The following is an 11,919-nucleotide window of genomic DNA, read 5'->3' on the forward strand; positions in this document are numbered from 1 at the left end:
GGCGACTCCATCCACACCTTTGGGAACCCCTGGACCTGCTGCCGCTGGACCCCGCCATCTCGGGAGCCGCACCGGGCAGAACAGAAAGGAAGAACTGGTCTTCGCAGTTTCCGGGCCTGTTCTCGCCGTTCTGAGACTAGAGGCGAAGGGAGCGGAAGGTGAGAGAAGCACGGGCACTCGGGTGGGGAAGCGTCCGGGAGCCTCGGCGGCGGCGGCGGTGACAGGCCACCAAGGCCCCTGGCCGCCCGCCAGCGGGGCCTGGGTGGCGAGGCCGTTCCCGGAGCCCGGTGGAGGCCCGCTGCCGGCTTGGTGGAGACGCAGTGCCCCTTGGCGGAGCCCCTGGCCCTCCCGCCCTGGTCCACCCTCCTGCACCTTAAGTGATTCCGTGCTCGAGGTCTGGATTGCGGTTCTCACGCCCCTGCTGTGGGGTGGGGGTGTTGAACCCGAGGCCTGCGGTCCTTCGGTGTCTTGCGGGTGTTCTGTGTATGGGCATATTCTGCTCTTAAGTACACAAATATACATATATTGAGCGTGTCCACGTCTCCACACCCGACCTTAGTTAGGAGTCCTTTGGCACCATGGCCTGTGTGCATTATAAATTCGCTTCCAAACTCAACTATGCCATCGCCACCTTTGATGGGCGGCACATCTCCCTCCGTGACCTAAAGAAGCAGATTATGGGGAGAGAGAAGCTGAAAGCTGCCAACTGCGACCTGCAGATCAGCAACGCGCAGACCGAGGAAGAATACACCGATGACAATGCTCTGATTCCTAAGAACGTATCTGTAATTGTTAGAAGAATTCCTACTGGAGGTGTGAAATCTACAAGCAAGGCGGACGCTATACGTCGCACGGAACCAGTGATGGGCACTTCAACAGTCACTGATGACTCTTCTGCATCTATTTCTGTGGCCCAGCTTACGCAGACTGCCAATCTGGCTGAAGCCAATGCTTCTGAAGAAGATAAAATTAAAGCCATGATGTCGCAATCTGGTCATGCATATGGCCCCGTCAATTGCGTGAAGAAGCCTCTAGGTCCACCACCTCCATCTTATACCTGTTTCCGCTGTGGTAGACCCGGCCATTATATTAAGAACTGCCCAACAAACGGGGATGAACGCTTCGAACCTCGCCCTAGGATTAAAAAGAGCACTGGAATCCCCAGAAGTTTCATGATGGAAGTGAAAGATCCTAACATGAAAGGTGCAAAGCTCACCAACACTGGGACATACGCAATACCGACTATAGAGGCAGAGGCATATGCAATTGGGAAGAAAGAAAGGCCACCTTTCTTACCAGAGGAGCCCTCTTCGTCTTCTGAAAAGGACGACCCTATCCCAGACGAGTTGCTGTGTCCCATCTGCAAAGACATCGTCACTGATGCCGCTGTCATTCCCTGCTGCGCAAACAGCTATTGTGATGAGTGTATAAGAACAGCGCTCTTGGAATCAGAGGACCATACGTGCCCAACGTGTCATCAACATGATGTCTCTCCCGATGCTTTAATTGCCAATAAATTCTTGCGACAGGCTGTTACTAACTTCAAAAATGGAACTGGTGGTTATACAAAAAGACTGCGGAAACAGTTACCCCCACCACCACCCCCGATACCGCCACCGAGACCTCTCATTCAGCGGAATCTACAGCCTCTGATGAGATCTCCAATATCAAGACAGCAAGATCCTCCGATAACTCCAGTGACGTCTTCATCAGGCCACCCGGCTCCCTCTATATCTTCATTAACTTCTAATCAGTCTCCCTTAGCCCCTGCTGTGCCCGGAAATTCATCCACCCCAGTGCCTGTACCTGATATAACTGCAACGGTGTCCATATCAGTCCACCGGGAAAAATCAGATGGGCCTTTCCGGGATTCCGATCATAAAATAGTGCCAGCCGCAGCCCTTGCCTCAGAATATTCAAAGGGAACCTCTTCAATAGCAATGACTGCCCTTGTGGAGGAGAAAGGTTACCCGGTGCCTGTGCTTGGAACCCCATCTTTGCTTGGACAGTCACCACCTGCTGGGTATAGCGTCCCTCCCCCCGGGTTCCCTCCAGCGCCAGCCAATTTGTCAACGCCTTGGGGATCATCAGGAGTGCAGACTGCTCATTCAAATACCATCCCAAAAACACAAGCACCACTTGGGCCCGGGGAAGAATTCTATAGAGAGCAGCGACGGCTAAAAGGAGAGTCTAAATATCCCTATGGTGGTTCCTCATACTCCAGAAGTCCTTCTACTTACCCTAAATCAAGATCTGGTTCAACGCGGTCACCTTCTTATTCCCGATCATCTAGCTGCTCACAATCTCCTTCCTATTCGCCATCACTTCCATACCCCAGAAGGGGCAGAGGCAAGAGTCGGAATTGCCGCCCAAGGTCTAGATCTCATGGATATCGTCGATCTAGGTCAAGGTCACCACTATATAGGCGATGTCCTTCGCGATCAAGGTCCCCTCCAGCATTTAGGGGACAGCCTCCAAATAAACGGACTGTACCACAAGGGGAAACAGGACGTGCACATGTTAATAGATACAGAGAAGTTCCACCACCACATGACAGAAAAGCTTATTATGGCAGGAGTGTTGACTTTAGAGACCCCTTTGAAAACCAGCATTACCGAGAGTGGGAGAGAAAATACAGAGAGTGGTATGACAAATACTACAGAGGTTATGCTGCTGGAGCACAGCCTCGAGCATCAGCAAATGGAGATAACTTTCCCCCAGAGAGCTTTTCACCACCTCATATCAGGAATTCTCCCCTTACAAGGGGCCGCAGAGAAGTTTACTCGGGTGGACAGAGTCGTAGAAGTCGAAACATAGGTGGTAGCAACTCTCCAGAAAAGCTTTCAACAAGAGACAGCCACAATAGGAAGGATAGTACAAAGTCAAAAGAGAAGGAGAGCGACAGTGCTGCAGGAGATGGTAAAGGAAGTAAACATAAGGAACATCGAAGGCGGAAGGAAGCGAAGGCCTTCTAAACACAGAGTTGTTAGAACCTTCTGGAAAATCAAGAGAACCTACAAGTCCAGTGATGAGATACGTCCCAGGGGCAAAAACAAACAAACAAACAAACAAAAAACCCCGCAAACAAACAAACAAACAAAACAAACAAATAAACAAACAAAAGACCCCCAGAAAACCCTCCTTAAAAAAAAAAGTAAAAAAAAAAAAATAAATGCCCACAACAACAACAAAAGAAAGGACTCCTTAGAAAACACTGTGATCCAGCTTTTCAACGCACTGACGCACTGACGCTTTGGTAAGACCAGATGGCCAGGCCCGGACTTGGTCTCTGTGGGGGGCCTGGCCATCCATCCAGAGAGGGAGAGGGGCGGGGAAGGGGGAGGGGGGCGGGGTGGGGCGGGGCGGTAGACCAGATGGGCGGGTCCCGACATAGTCTTTGGCTGTGGATAACGGAGATTGGGTTGACTGGTTCTGGGGCTGAAGAGCCCATTCCGCCCTCGGCTGGTCGAGAAGCACCAATGCAACCCTCGCTCCGGGGGAAGGCAGAGCCAGGTGATTGGACTTCCTCAGTTCTGGGAAGGACAAGCAGGGGACGCTGTCTGCGAGAATGCAGGGGCTGAAGCGTGCTCATGGGTGTGGACGGACCATTCAAAGCAAGGAGTGTCCTTGTGTGACTGCGGATGTGCACACCCACACGCACTCCCACCCCCACACCGATCCACCTAACGCCCCCCCCCCCTCCCCGCCATGAACTCCCCAAGCCCCCGTACCACACACACACACACACACACACACACACACACACACACACACACGGTAGCACAAATTCCGCTATCAAAGGAGTGCCTCACGTCTAGGAGTTTTACTGTGGCCTTTTTTCCTTGTGGCTTGTCCCCGCCCCACCTGAGCCTGTGTAAATATGTATTGTCCCCTCTTCAACGCAGAAAACCGCGATGCTGCCCCGCAAGGCGTGGAGGCGGAGCCCTGCGCGCCTCCTTGGGCACCTGCCCCATCTCCCAAGTCCTCCCGAAGCCCCCAGGAATCGCTTCGGCGGGCCGGTGGCGCCCTCTACTGGTCCTGGAGCGGTGAGGCTTTCAGTCCTGGGGGCCGCTGATTGGTGGAGCGGGCGGCCGGCTGATTTGGCTCCTCCCACCACGCTCCCGGACTATAAAAGAAAGCAGGGTCCCCTTGGCAGAGCTTCTCAGCTCCAGGCTGTGGTCGTGATCGTCGTCCTCGTTCTCCAAAGGAGCTTTCAGGGGAGAGATCTTGCGAAGACCCGGTCCCGGGACATAGAAGCCGCTAAGCACCTGGCTAGCACCTGGCTAGGCTGCCGATCCACGGAACGCTGTCTCCGTGTCATTTCTTCTTTGGCGACTCCATCCACACCTTTGGGAACCCCTGGACCTGCTGCCGCTGGACCCCGCCATCTCGGGAGCCGCACCGGGCAGAACAGAAAGGAAGAACTGGTCTTCGCAGTTTCCGGGCCTGTTCTCGCCGTTCTGAGACTAGAGGCGAAGGGAGCGGAAGGTGAGAGAAGCACGGGCACTCGGGTGGGGAAGCGTCCGGGAGCCTCGGCGGCGGCGGCGGTGACAGGCCACCAAGGCCCCTGGCCGCCCGCCAGCGGGGCCTGGGTGGCGAGGCCGTTCCCGGAGCCCGGTGGAGGCCCGCTGCCGGCTTGGTGGAGACGCAGTGCCCCTTGGCGGAGCCCCTGGCCCTCCCGCCCTGGTCCACCCTCCTGCACCTTAAGTGATTCCGTGCTCGAGGTCTGGATTGCGGTTCTCACGCCCCTGCTGTGGGGTGGGGGTGTTGAACCCGAGGCCTGCGGTCCTTCGGTGTCTTGCGGGTGTTCTGTGTATGGGCATATTCTGCTCTTAAGTACACAAATATACATATATTGAGCGTGTCCACGTCTCCACACCCGACCTTAGTTAGGAGTCCTTTGGCACCATGGCCTGTGTGCATTATAAATTCGCTTCCAAACTCAACTATGCCATCGCCACCTTTGATGGGCGGCACATCTCCCTCCGTGACCTAAAGAAGCAGATTATGGGGAGAGAGAAGCTGAAAGCTGCCAACTGCGACCTGCAGATCAGCAACGCGCAGACCGAGGAAGAATACACCGATGACAATGCTCTGATTCCTAAGAACGTATCTGTAATTGTTAGAAGAATTCCTACTGGAGGTGTGAAATCTACAAGCAAGGCGGACGCTATACGTCGCACGGAACCAGTGATGGGCACTTCAACAGTCACTGATGACTCTTCTGCATCTATTTCTGTGGCCCAGCTTACGCAGACTGCCAATCTGGCTGAAGCCAATGCTTCTGAAGAAGATAAAATTAAAGCCATGATGTCGCAATCTGGTCATGCATATGGCCCCGTCAATTGCGTGAAGAAGCCTCTAGGTCCACCACCTCCATCTTATACCTGTTTCCGCTGTGGTAGACCCGGCCATTATATTAAGAACTGCCCAACAAACGGGGATGAACGCTTCGAACCTCGCCCTAGGATTAAAAAGAGCACTGGAATCCCCAGAAGTTTCATGATGGAAGTGAAAGATCCTAACATGAAAGGTGCAAAGCTCACCAACACTGGGACATACGCAATACCGACTATAGAGGCAGAGGCATATGCAATTGGGAAGAAAGAAAGGCCACCTTTCTTACCAGAGGAGCCCTCTTCGTCTTCTGAAAAGGACGACCCTATCCCAGACGAGTTGCTGTGTCCCATCTGCAAAGACATCGTCACTGATGCCGCTGTCATTCCCTGCTGCGCAAACAGCTATTGTGATGAGTGTATAAGAACAGCGCTCTTGGAATCAGAGGACCATACGTGCCCAACGTGTCATCAACATGATGTCTCTCCCGATGCTTTAATTGCCAATAAATTCTTGCGACAGGCTGTTACTAACTTCAAAAATGGAACTGGTGGTTATACAAAAAGACTGCGGAAACAGTTACCCCCACCACCACCCCCGATACCGCCACCGAGACCTCTCATTCAGCGGAATCTACAGCCTCTGATGAGATCTCCAATATCAAGACAGCAAGATCCTCCGATAACTCCAGTGACGTCTTCATCAGGCCACCCGGCTCCCTCTATATCTTCATTAACTTCTAATCAGTCTCCCTTAGCCCCTGCTGTGCCCGGAAATTCATCCACCCCAGTGCCTGTACCTGATATAACTGCAACGGTGTCCATATCAGTCCACCGGGAAAAATCAGATGGGCCTTTCCGGGATTCCGATCATAAAATAGTGCCAGCCGCAGCCCTTGCCTCAGAATATTCAAAGGGAACCTCTTCAATAGCAATGACTGCCCTTGTGGAGGAGAAAGGTTACCCGGTGCCTGTGCTTGGAACCCCATCTTTGCTTGGACAGTCACCACCTGCTGGGTATAGCGTCCCTCCCCCCGGGTTCCCTCCAGCGCCAGCCAATTTGTCAACGCCTTGGGGATCATCAGGAGTGCAGACTGCTCATTCAAATACCATCCCAAAAACACAAGCACCACTTGGGCCCGGGGAAGAATTCTATAGAGAGCAGCGACGGCTAAAAGGAGAGTCTAAATATCCCTATGGTGGTTCCTCATACTCCAGAAGTCCTTCTACTTACCCTAAATCAAGATCTGGTTCAACGCGGTCACCTTCTTATTCCCGATCATCTAGCTGCTCACAATCTCCTTCCTATTCGCCATCACTTCCATACCCCAGAAGGGGCAGAGGCAAGAGTCGGAATTGCCGCCCAAGGTCTAGATCTCATGGATATCGTCGATCTAGGTCAAGGTCACCACTATATAGGCGATGTCCTTCGCGATCAAGGTCCCCTCCAGCATTTAGGGGACAGCCTCCAAATAAACGGACTGTACCACAAGGGGAAACAGGACGTGCACATGTTAATAGATACAGAGAAGTTCCACCACCACATGACAGAAAAGCTTATTATGGCAGGAGTGTTGACTTTAGAGACCCCTTTGAAAACCAGCATTACCGAGAGTGGGAGAGAAAATACAGAGAGTGGTATGACAAATACTACAGAGGTTATGCTGCTGGAGCACAGCCTCGAGCATCAGCAAATGGAGATAACTTTCCCCCAGAGAGCTTTTCACCACCTCATATCAGGAATTCTCCCCTTACAAGGGGCCGCAGAGAAGTTTACTCGGGTGGACAGAGTCGTAGAAGTCGAAACATAGGTGGTAGCAACTCTCCAGAAAAGCTTTCAACAAGAGACAGCCACAATAGGAAGGATAGTACAAAGTCAAAAGAGAAGGAGAGCGACAGTGCTGCAGGAGATGGTAAAGGAAGTAAACATAAGGAACATCGAAGGCGGAAGGAAGCGAAGGCCTTCTAAACACAGAGTTGTTAGAACCTTCTGGAAAATCAAGAGAACCTACAAGTCCAGTGATGAGATACGTCCCAGGGGCAAAAACAAACAAACAAACAAACAAAAAACCCCGCAAACAAACAAACAAACAAAACAAACAAATAAACAAACAAAAGACCCCCAGAAAACCCTCCTTAAAAAAAAAAGTAAAAAAAAAAAAATAAATGCCCACAACAACAACAAAAGAAAGGACTCCTTAGAAAACACTGTGATCCAGCTTTTCAACGCACTGACGCACTGACGCTTTGGTAAGACCAGATGGCCAGGCCCGGACTTGGTCTCTGTGGGGGGCCTGGCCATCCATCCAGAGAGGGAGAGGGGCGGGGAAGGGGGAGGGGGGCGGGGTGGGGCGGGGCGGTAGACCAGATGGGCGGGTCCCGACATAGTCTTTGGCTGTGGATAACGGAGATTGGGTTGACTGGTTCTGGGGCTGAAGAGCCCATTCCGCCCTCGGCTGGTCGAGAAGCACCAATGCAACCCTCGCTCCGGGGGAAGGCAGAGCCAGGTGATTGGACTTCCTCAGTTCTGGGAAGGACAAGCAGGGGACGCTGTCTGCGAGAATGCAGGGGCTGAAGCGTGCTCATGGGTGTGGACGGACCATTCAAAGCAAGGAGTGTCCTTGTGTGACTGCGGATGTGCACACCCACACGCACTCCCACCCCCACACCGATCCACCTAACGCCCCCCCCCCCTCCCCGCCATGAACTCCCCAAGCCCCCGTACCACACACACACACACACACACACACACACACACACACACACACACACGGTAGCACAAATTCCGCTATCAAAGGAGTGCCTCACGTCTAGGAGTTTTACTGTGGCCTTTTTTCCTTGTGGCTTGTCCCCGCCCCACCTGAGCCTGTGTAAATATGTATTGTCCCCTCTTCAACGCAGAAAACCGCGATGCTGCCCCGCAAGGCGTGGAGGCGGAGCCCTGCGCGCCTCCTTGGGCACCTGCCCCATCTCCCAAGTCCTCCCGAAGCCCCCAGGAATCGCTTCGGCGGGCCGGTGGCGCCCTCTACTGGTCCTGGAGCGGTGAGGCTTTCAGTCCTGGGGGCCGCTGATTGGTGGAGCGGGCGGCCGGCTGATTTGGCTCCTCCCACCACGCTCCCGGACTATAAAAGAAAGCAGGGTCCCCTTGGCAGAGCTTCTCAGCTCCAGGCTGTGGTCGTGATCGTCGTCCTCGTTCTCCAAAGGAGCTTTCAGGGGAGAGATCTTGCGAAGACCCGGTCCCGGGACATAGAAGCCGCTAAGCACCTGGCTAGCACCTGGCTAGGCTGCCGATCCACGGAACGCTGTCTCCGTGTCATTTCTTCTTTGGCGACTCCATCCACACCTTTGGGAACCCCTGGACCTGCTGCCGCTGGACCCCGCCATCTCGGGAGCCGCACCGGGCAGAACAGAAAGGAAGAACTGGTCTTCGCAGTTTCCGGGCCTGTTCTCGCCGTTCTGAGACTAGAGGCGAAGGGAGCGGAAGGTGAGAGAAGCACGGGCACTCGGGTGGGGAAGCGTCCGGGAGCCTCGGCGGCGGCGGCGGTGACAGGCCACCAAGGCCCCTGGCCGCCCGCCAGCGGGGCCTGGGTGGCGAGGCCGTTCCCGGAGCCCGGTGGAGGCCCGCTGCCGGCTTGGTGGAGACGCAGTGCCCCTTGGCGGAGCCCCTGGCCCTCCCGCCCTGGTCCACCCTCCTGCACCTTAAGTGATTCCGTGCTCGAGGTCTGGATTGCGGTTCTCACGCCCCTGCTGTGGGGTGGGGGTGTTGAACCCGAGGCCTGCGGTCCTTCGGTGTCTTGCGGGTGTTCTGTGTATGGGCATATTCTGCTCTTAAGTACACAAATATACATATATTGAGCGTGTCCACGTCTCCACACCCGACCTTAGTTAGGAGTCCTTTGGCACCATGGCCTGTGTGCATTATAAATTCGCTTCCAAACTCAACTATGCCATCGCCACCTTTGATGGGCGGCACATCTCCCTCCGTGACCTAAAGAAGCAGATTATGGGGAGAGAGAAGCTGAAAGCTGCCAACTGCGACCTGCAGATCAGCAACGCGCAGACCGAGGAAGAATACACCGATGACAATGCTCTGATTCCTAAGAACGTATCTGTAATTGTTAGAAGAATTCCTACTGGAGGTGTGAAATCTACAAGCAAGGCGGACGCTATACGTCGCACGGAACCAGTGATGGGCACTTCAACAGTCACTGATGACTCTTCTGCATCTATTTCTGTGGCCCAGCTTACGCAGACTGCCAATCTGGCTGAAGCCAATGCTTCTGAAGAAGATAAAATTAAAGCCATGATGTCGCAATCTGGTCATGCATATGGCCCCGTCAATTGCGTGAAGAAGCCTCTAGGTCCACCACCTCCATCTTATACCTGTTTCCGCTGTGGTAGACCCGGCCATTATATTAAGAACTGCCCAACAAACGGGGATGAACGCTTCGAACCTCGCCCTAGGATTAAAAAGAGCACTGGAATCCCCAGAAGTTTCATGATGGAAGTGAAAGATCCTAACATGAAAGGTGCAAAGCTCACCAACACTGGGACATACGCAATACCGACTATAGAGGCAGAGGCATATGCAATTGGGAAGAAAGAAAGGCCACCTTTCTTACCAGAGGAGCCCTCTTCGTCTTCTGAAAAGGACGACCCTATCCCAGACGAGTTGCTGTGTCCCATCTGCAAAGACATCGTCACTGATGCCGCTGTCATTCCCTGCTGCGCAAACAGCTATTGTGATGAGTGTATAAGAACAGCGCTCTTGGAATCAGAGGACCATACGTGCCCAACGTGTCATCAACATGATGTCTCTCCCGATGCTTTAATTGCCAATAAATTCTTGCGACAGGCTGTTACTAACTTCAAAAATGGAACTGGTGGTTATACAAAAAGACTGCGGAAACAGTTACCCCCACCACCACCCCCGATACCGCCACCGAGACCTCTCATTCAGCGGAATCTACAGCCTCTGATGAGATCTCCAATATCAAGACAGCAAGATCCTCCGATAACTCCAGTGACGTCTTCATCAGGCCACCCGGCTCCCTCTATATCTTCATTAACTTCTAATCAGTCTCCCTTAGCCCCTGCTGTGCCCGGAAATTCATCCACCCCAGTGCCTGTACCTGATATAACTGCAACGGTGTCCATATCAGTCCACCGGGAAAAATCAGATGGGCCTTTCCGGGATTCCGATCATAAAATAGTGCCAGCCGCAGCCCTTGCCTCAGAATATTCAAAGGGAACCTCTTCAATAGCAATGACTGCCCTTGTGGAGGAGAAAGGTTACCCGGTGCCTGTGCTTGGAACCCCATCTTTGCTTGGACAGTCACCACCTGCTGGGTATAGCGTCCCTCCCCCCGGGTTCCCTCCAGCGCCAGCCAATTTGTCAACGCCTTGGGGATCATCAGGAGTGCAGACTGCTCATTCAAATACCATCCCAAAAACACAAGCACCACTTGGGCCCGGGGAAGAATTCTATAGAGAGCAGCGACGGCTAAAAGGAGAGTCTAAATATCCCTATGGTGGTTCCTCATACTCCAGAAGTCCTTCTACTTACCCTAAATCAAGATCTGGTTCAACGCGGTCACCTTCTTATTCCCGATCATCTAGCTGCTCACAATCTCCTTCCTATTCGCCATCACTTCCATACCCCAGAAGGGGCAGAGGCAAGAGTCGGAATTGCCGCCCAAGGTCTAGATCTCATGGATATCGTCGATCTAGGTCAAGGTCACCACTATATAGGCGATGTCCTTCGCGATCAAGGTCCCCTCCAGCATTTAGGGGACAGCCTCCAAATAAACGGACTGTACCACAAGGGGAAACAGGACGTGCACATGTTAATAGATACAGAGAAGTTCCACCACCACATGACAGAAAAGCTTATTATGGCAGGAGTGTTGACTTTAGAGACCCCTTTGAAAACCAGCATTACCGAGAGTGGGAGAGAAAATACAGAGAGTGGTATGACAAATACTACAGAGGTTATGCTGCTGGAGCACAGCCTCGAGCATCAGCAAATGGAGATAACTTTCCCCCAGAGAGCTTTTCACCACCTCATATCAGGAATTCTCCCCTTACAAGGGGCCGCAGAGAAGTTTACTCGGGTGGACAGAGTCGTAGAAGTCGAAACATAGGTGGTAGCAACTCTCCAGAAAAGCTTTCAACAAGAGACAGCCACAATAGGAAGGATAGTACAAAGTCAAAAGAGAAGGAGAGCGACAGTGCTGCAGGAGATGGTAAAGGAAGTAAACATAAGGAACATCGAAGGCGGAAGGAAGCGAAGGCCTTCTAAACACAGAGTTGTTAGAACCTTCTGGAAAATCAAGAGAACCTACAAGTCCAGTGATGAGATACGTCCCAGGGGCAAAAACAAACAAACAAACAAACAAAAAACCCCGCAAACAAACAAACAAACAAAACAAACAAATAAACAAACAAAAGACCCCCAGAAAACCCTCCTTAAAAAAAAAAGTAAAAAAAAAAAAATAAATGCCCACAACAACAACAAAAGAAAGGACTCCTTAGAAAACACTGTGATCCAGCTTTTCAACGCACTGACGCACTGACGCTTTGG

General features: G+C 52.7%; 3 protein-coding genes across 3 annotated transcripts; all 3 read left to right on the top strand.

The window, feature by feature from the left end:
* Positions 1 to 578: 578 nt before the first annotated feature.
* LOC308512580 (E3 ubiquitin-protein ligase RBBP6-like) lies at positions 579 to 3,257 on the top strand (the record flags this gene model as incomplete). Its single annotated transcript, XM_081115501.1, has 1 exon — positions 579 to 3,257. One exon carries the CDS (start codon positions 579 to 581, stop codon positions 2,973 to 2,975), a length of 2,397 nt encoding a protein of 798 aa, XP_080971627.1. The 3' UTR covers positions 2,976 to 3,257.
* A 1,651-nt stretch (positions 3,258 to 4,908) lies between these two features.
* On the top strand, positions 4,909 to 7,587 carry LOC308512582 (E3 ubiquitin-protein ligase RBBP6-like; the record flags this gene model as incomplete). Its single annotated transcript, XM_081115502.1, has 1 exon — positions 4,909 to 7,587. One exon carries the CDS (start codon positions 4,909 to 4,911, stop codon positions 7,303 to 7,305), a length of 2,397 nt encoding a protein of 798 aa, XP_080971628.1. The 3' UTR covers positions 7,306 to 7,587.
* Positions 7,588 to 9,240: 1,653 nt separating this feature from the next.
* LOC308512583 (E3 ubiquitin-protein ligase RBBP6-like) lies at positions 9,241 to 11,919 on the top strand (the record flags this gene model as incomplete). The annotated part of the gene is made up of 1 exon (XM_081115503.1): positions 9,241 to 11,919. One exon carries the CDS (start codon positions 9,241 to 9,243, stop codon positions 11,635 to 11,637), a length of 2,397 nt encoding a protein of 798 aa, XP_080971629.1. The 3' UTR covers positions 11,638 to 11,919.

Source organism: Myotis nattereri (assembly GCF_964212035.1).
Source record: "Myotis nattereri genome assembly, contig: HAP1_SCAFFOLD_168, whole genome shotgun sequence".
Lineage (NCBI taxonomy): Eukaryota > Metazoa > Chordata > Mammalia > Chiroptera > Vespertilionidae > Myotis > Myotis nattereri.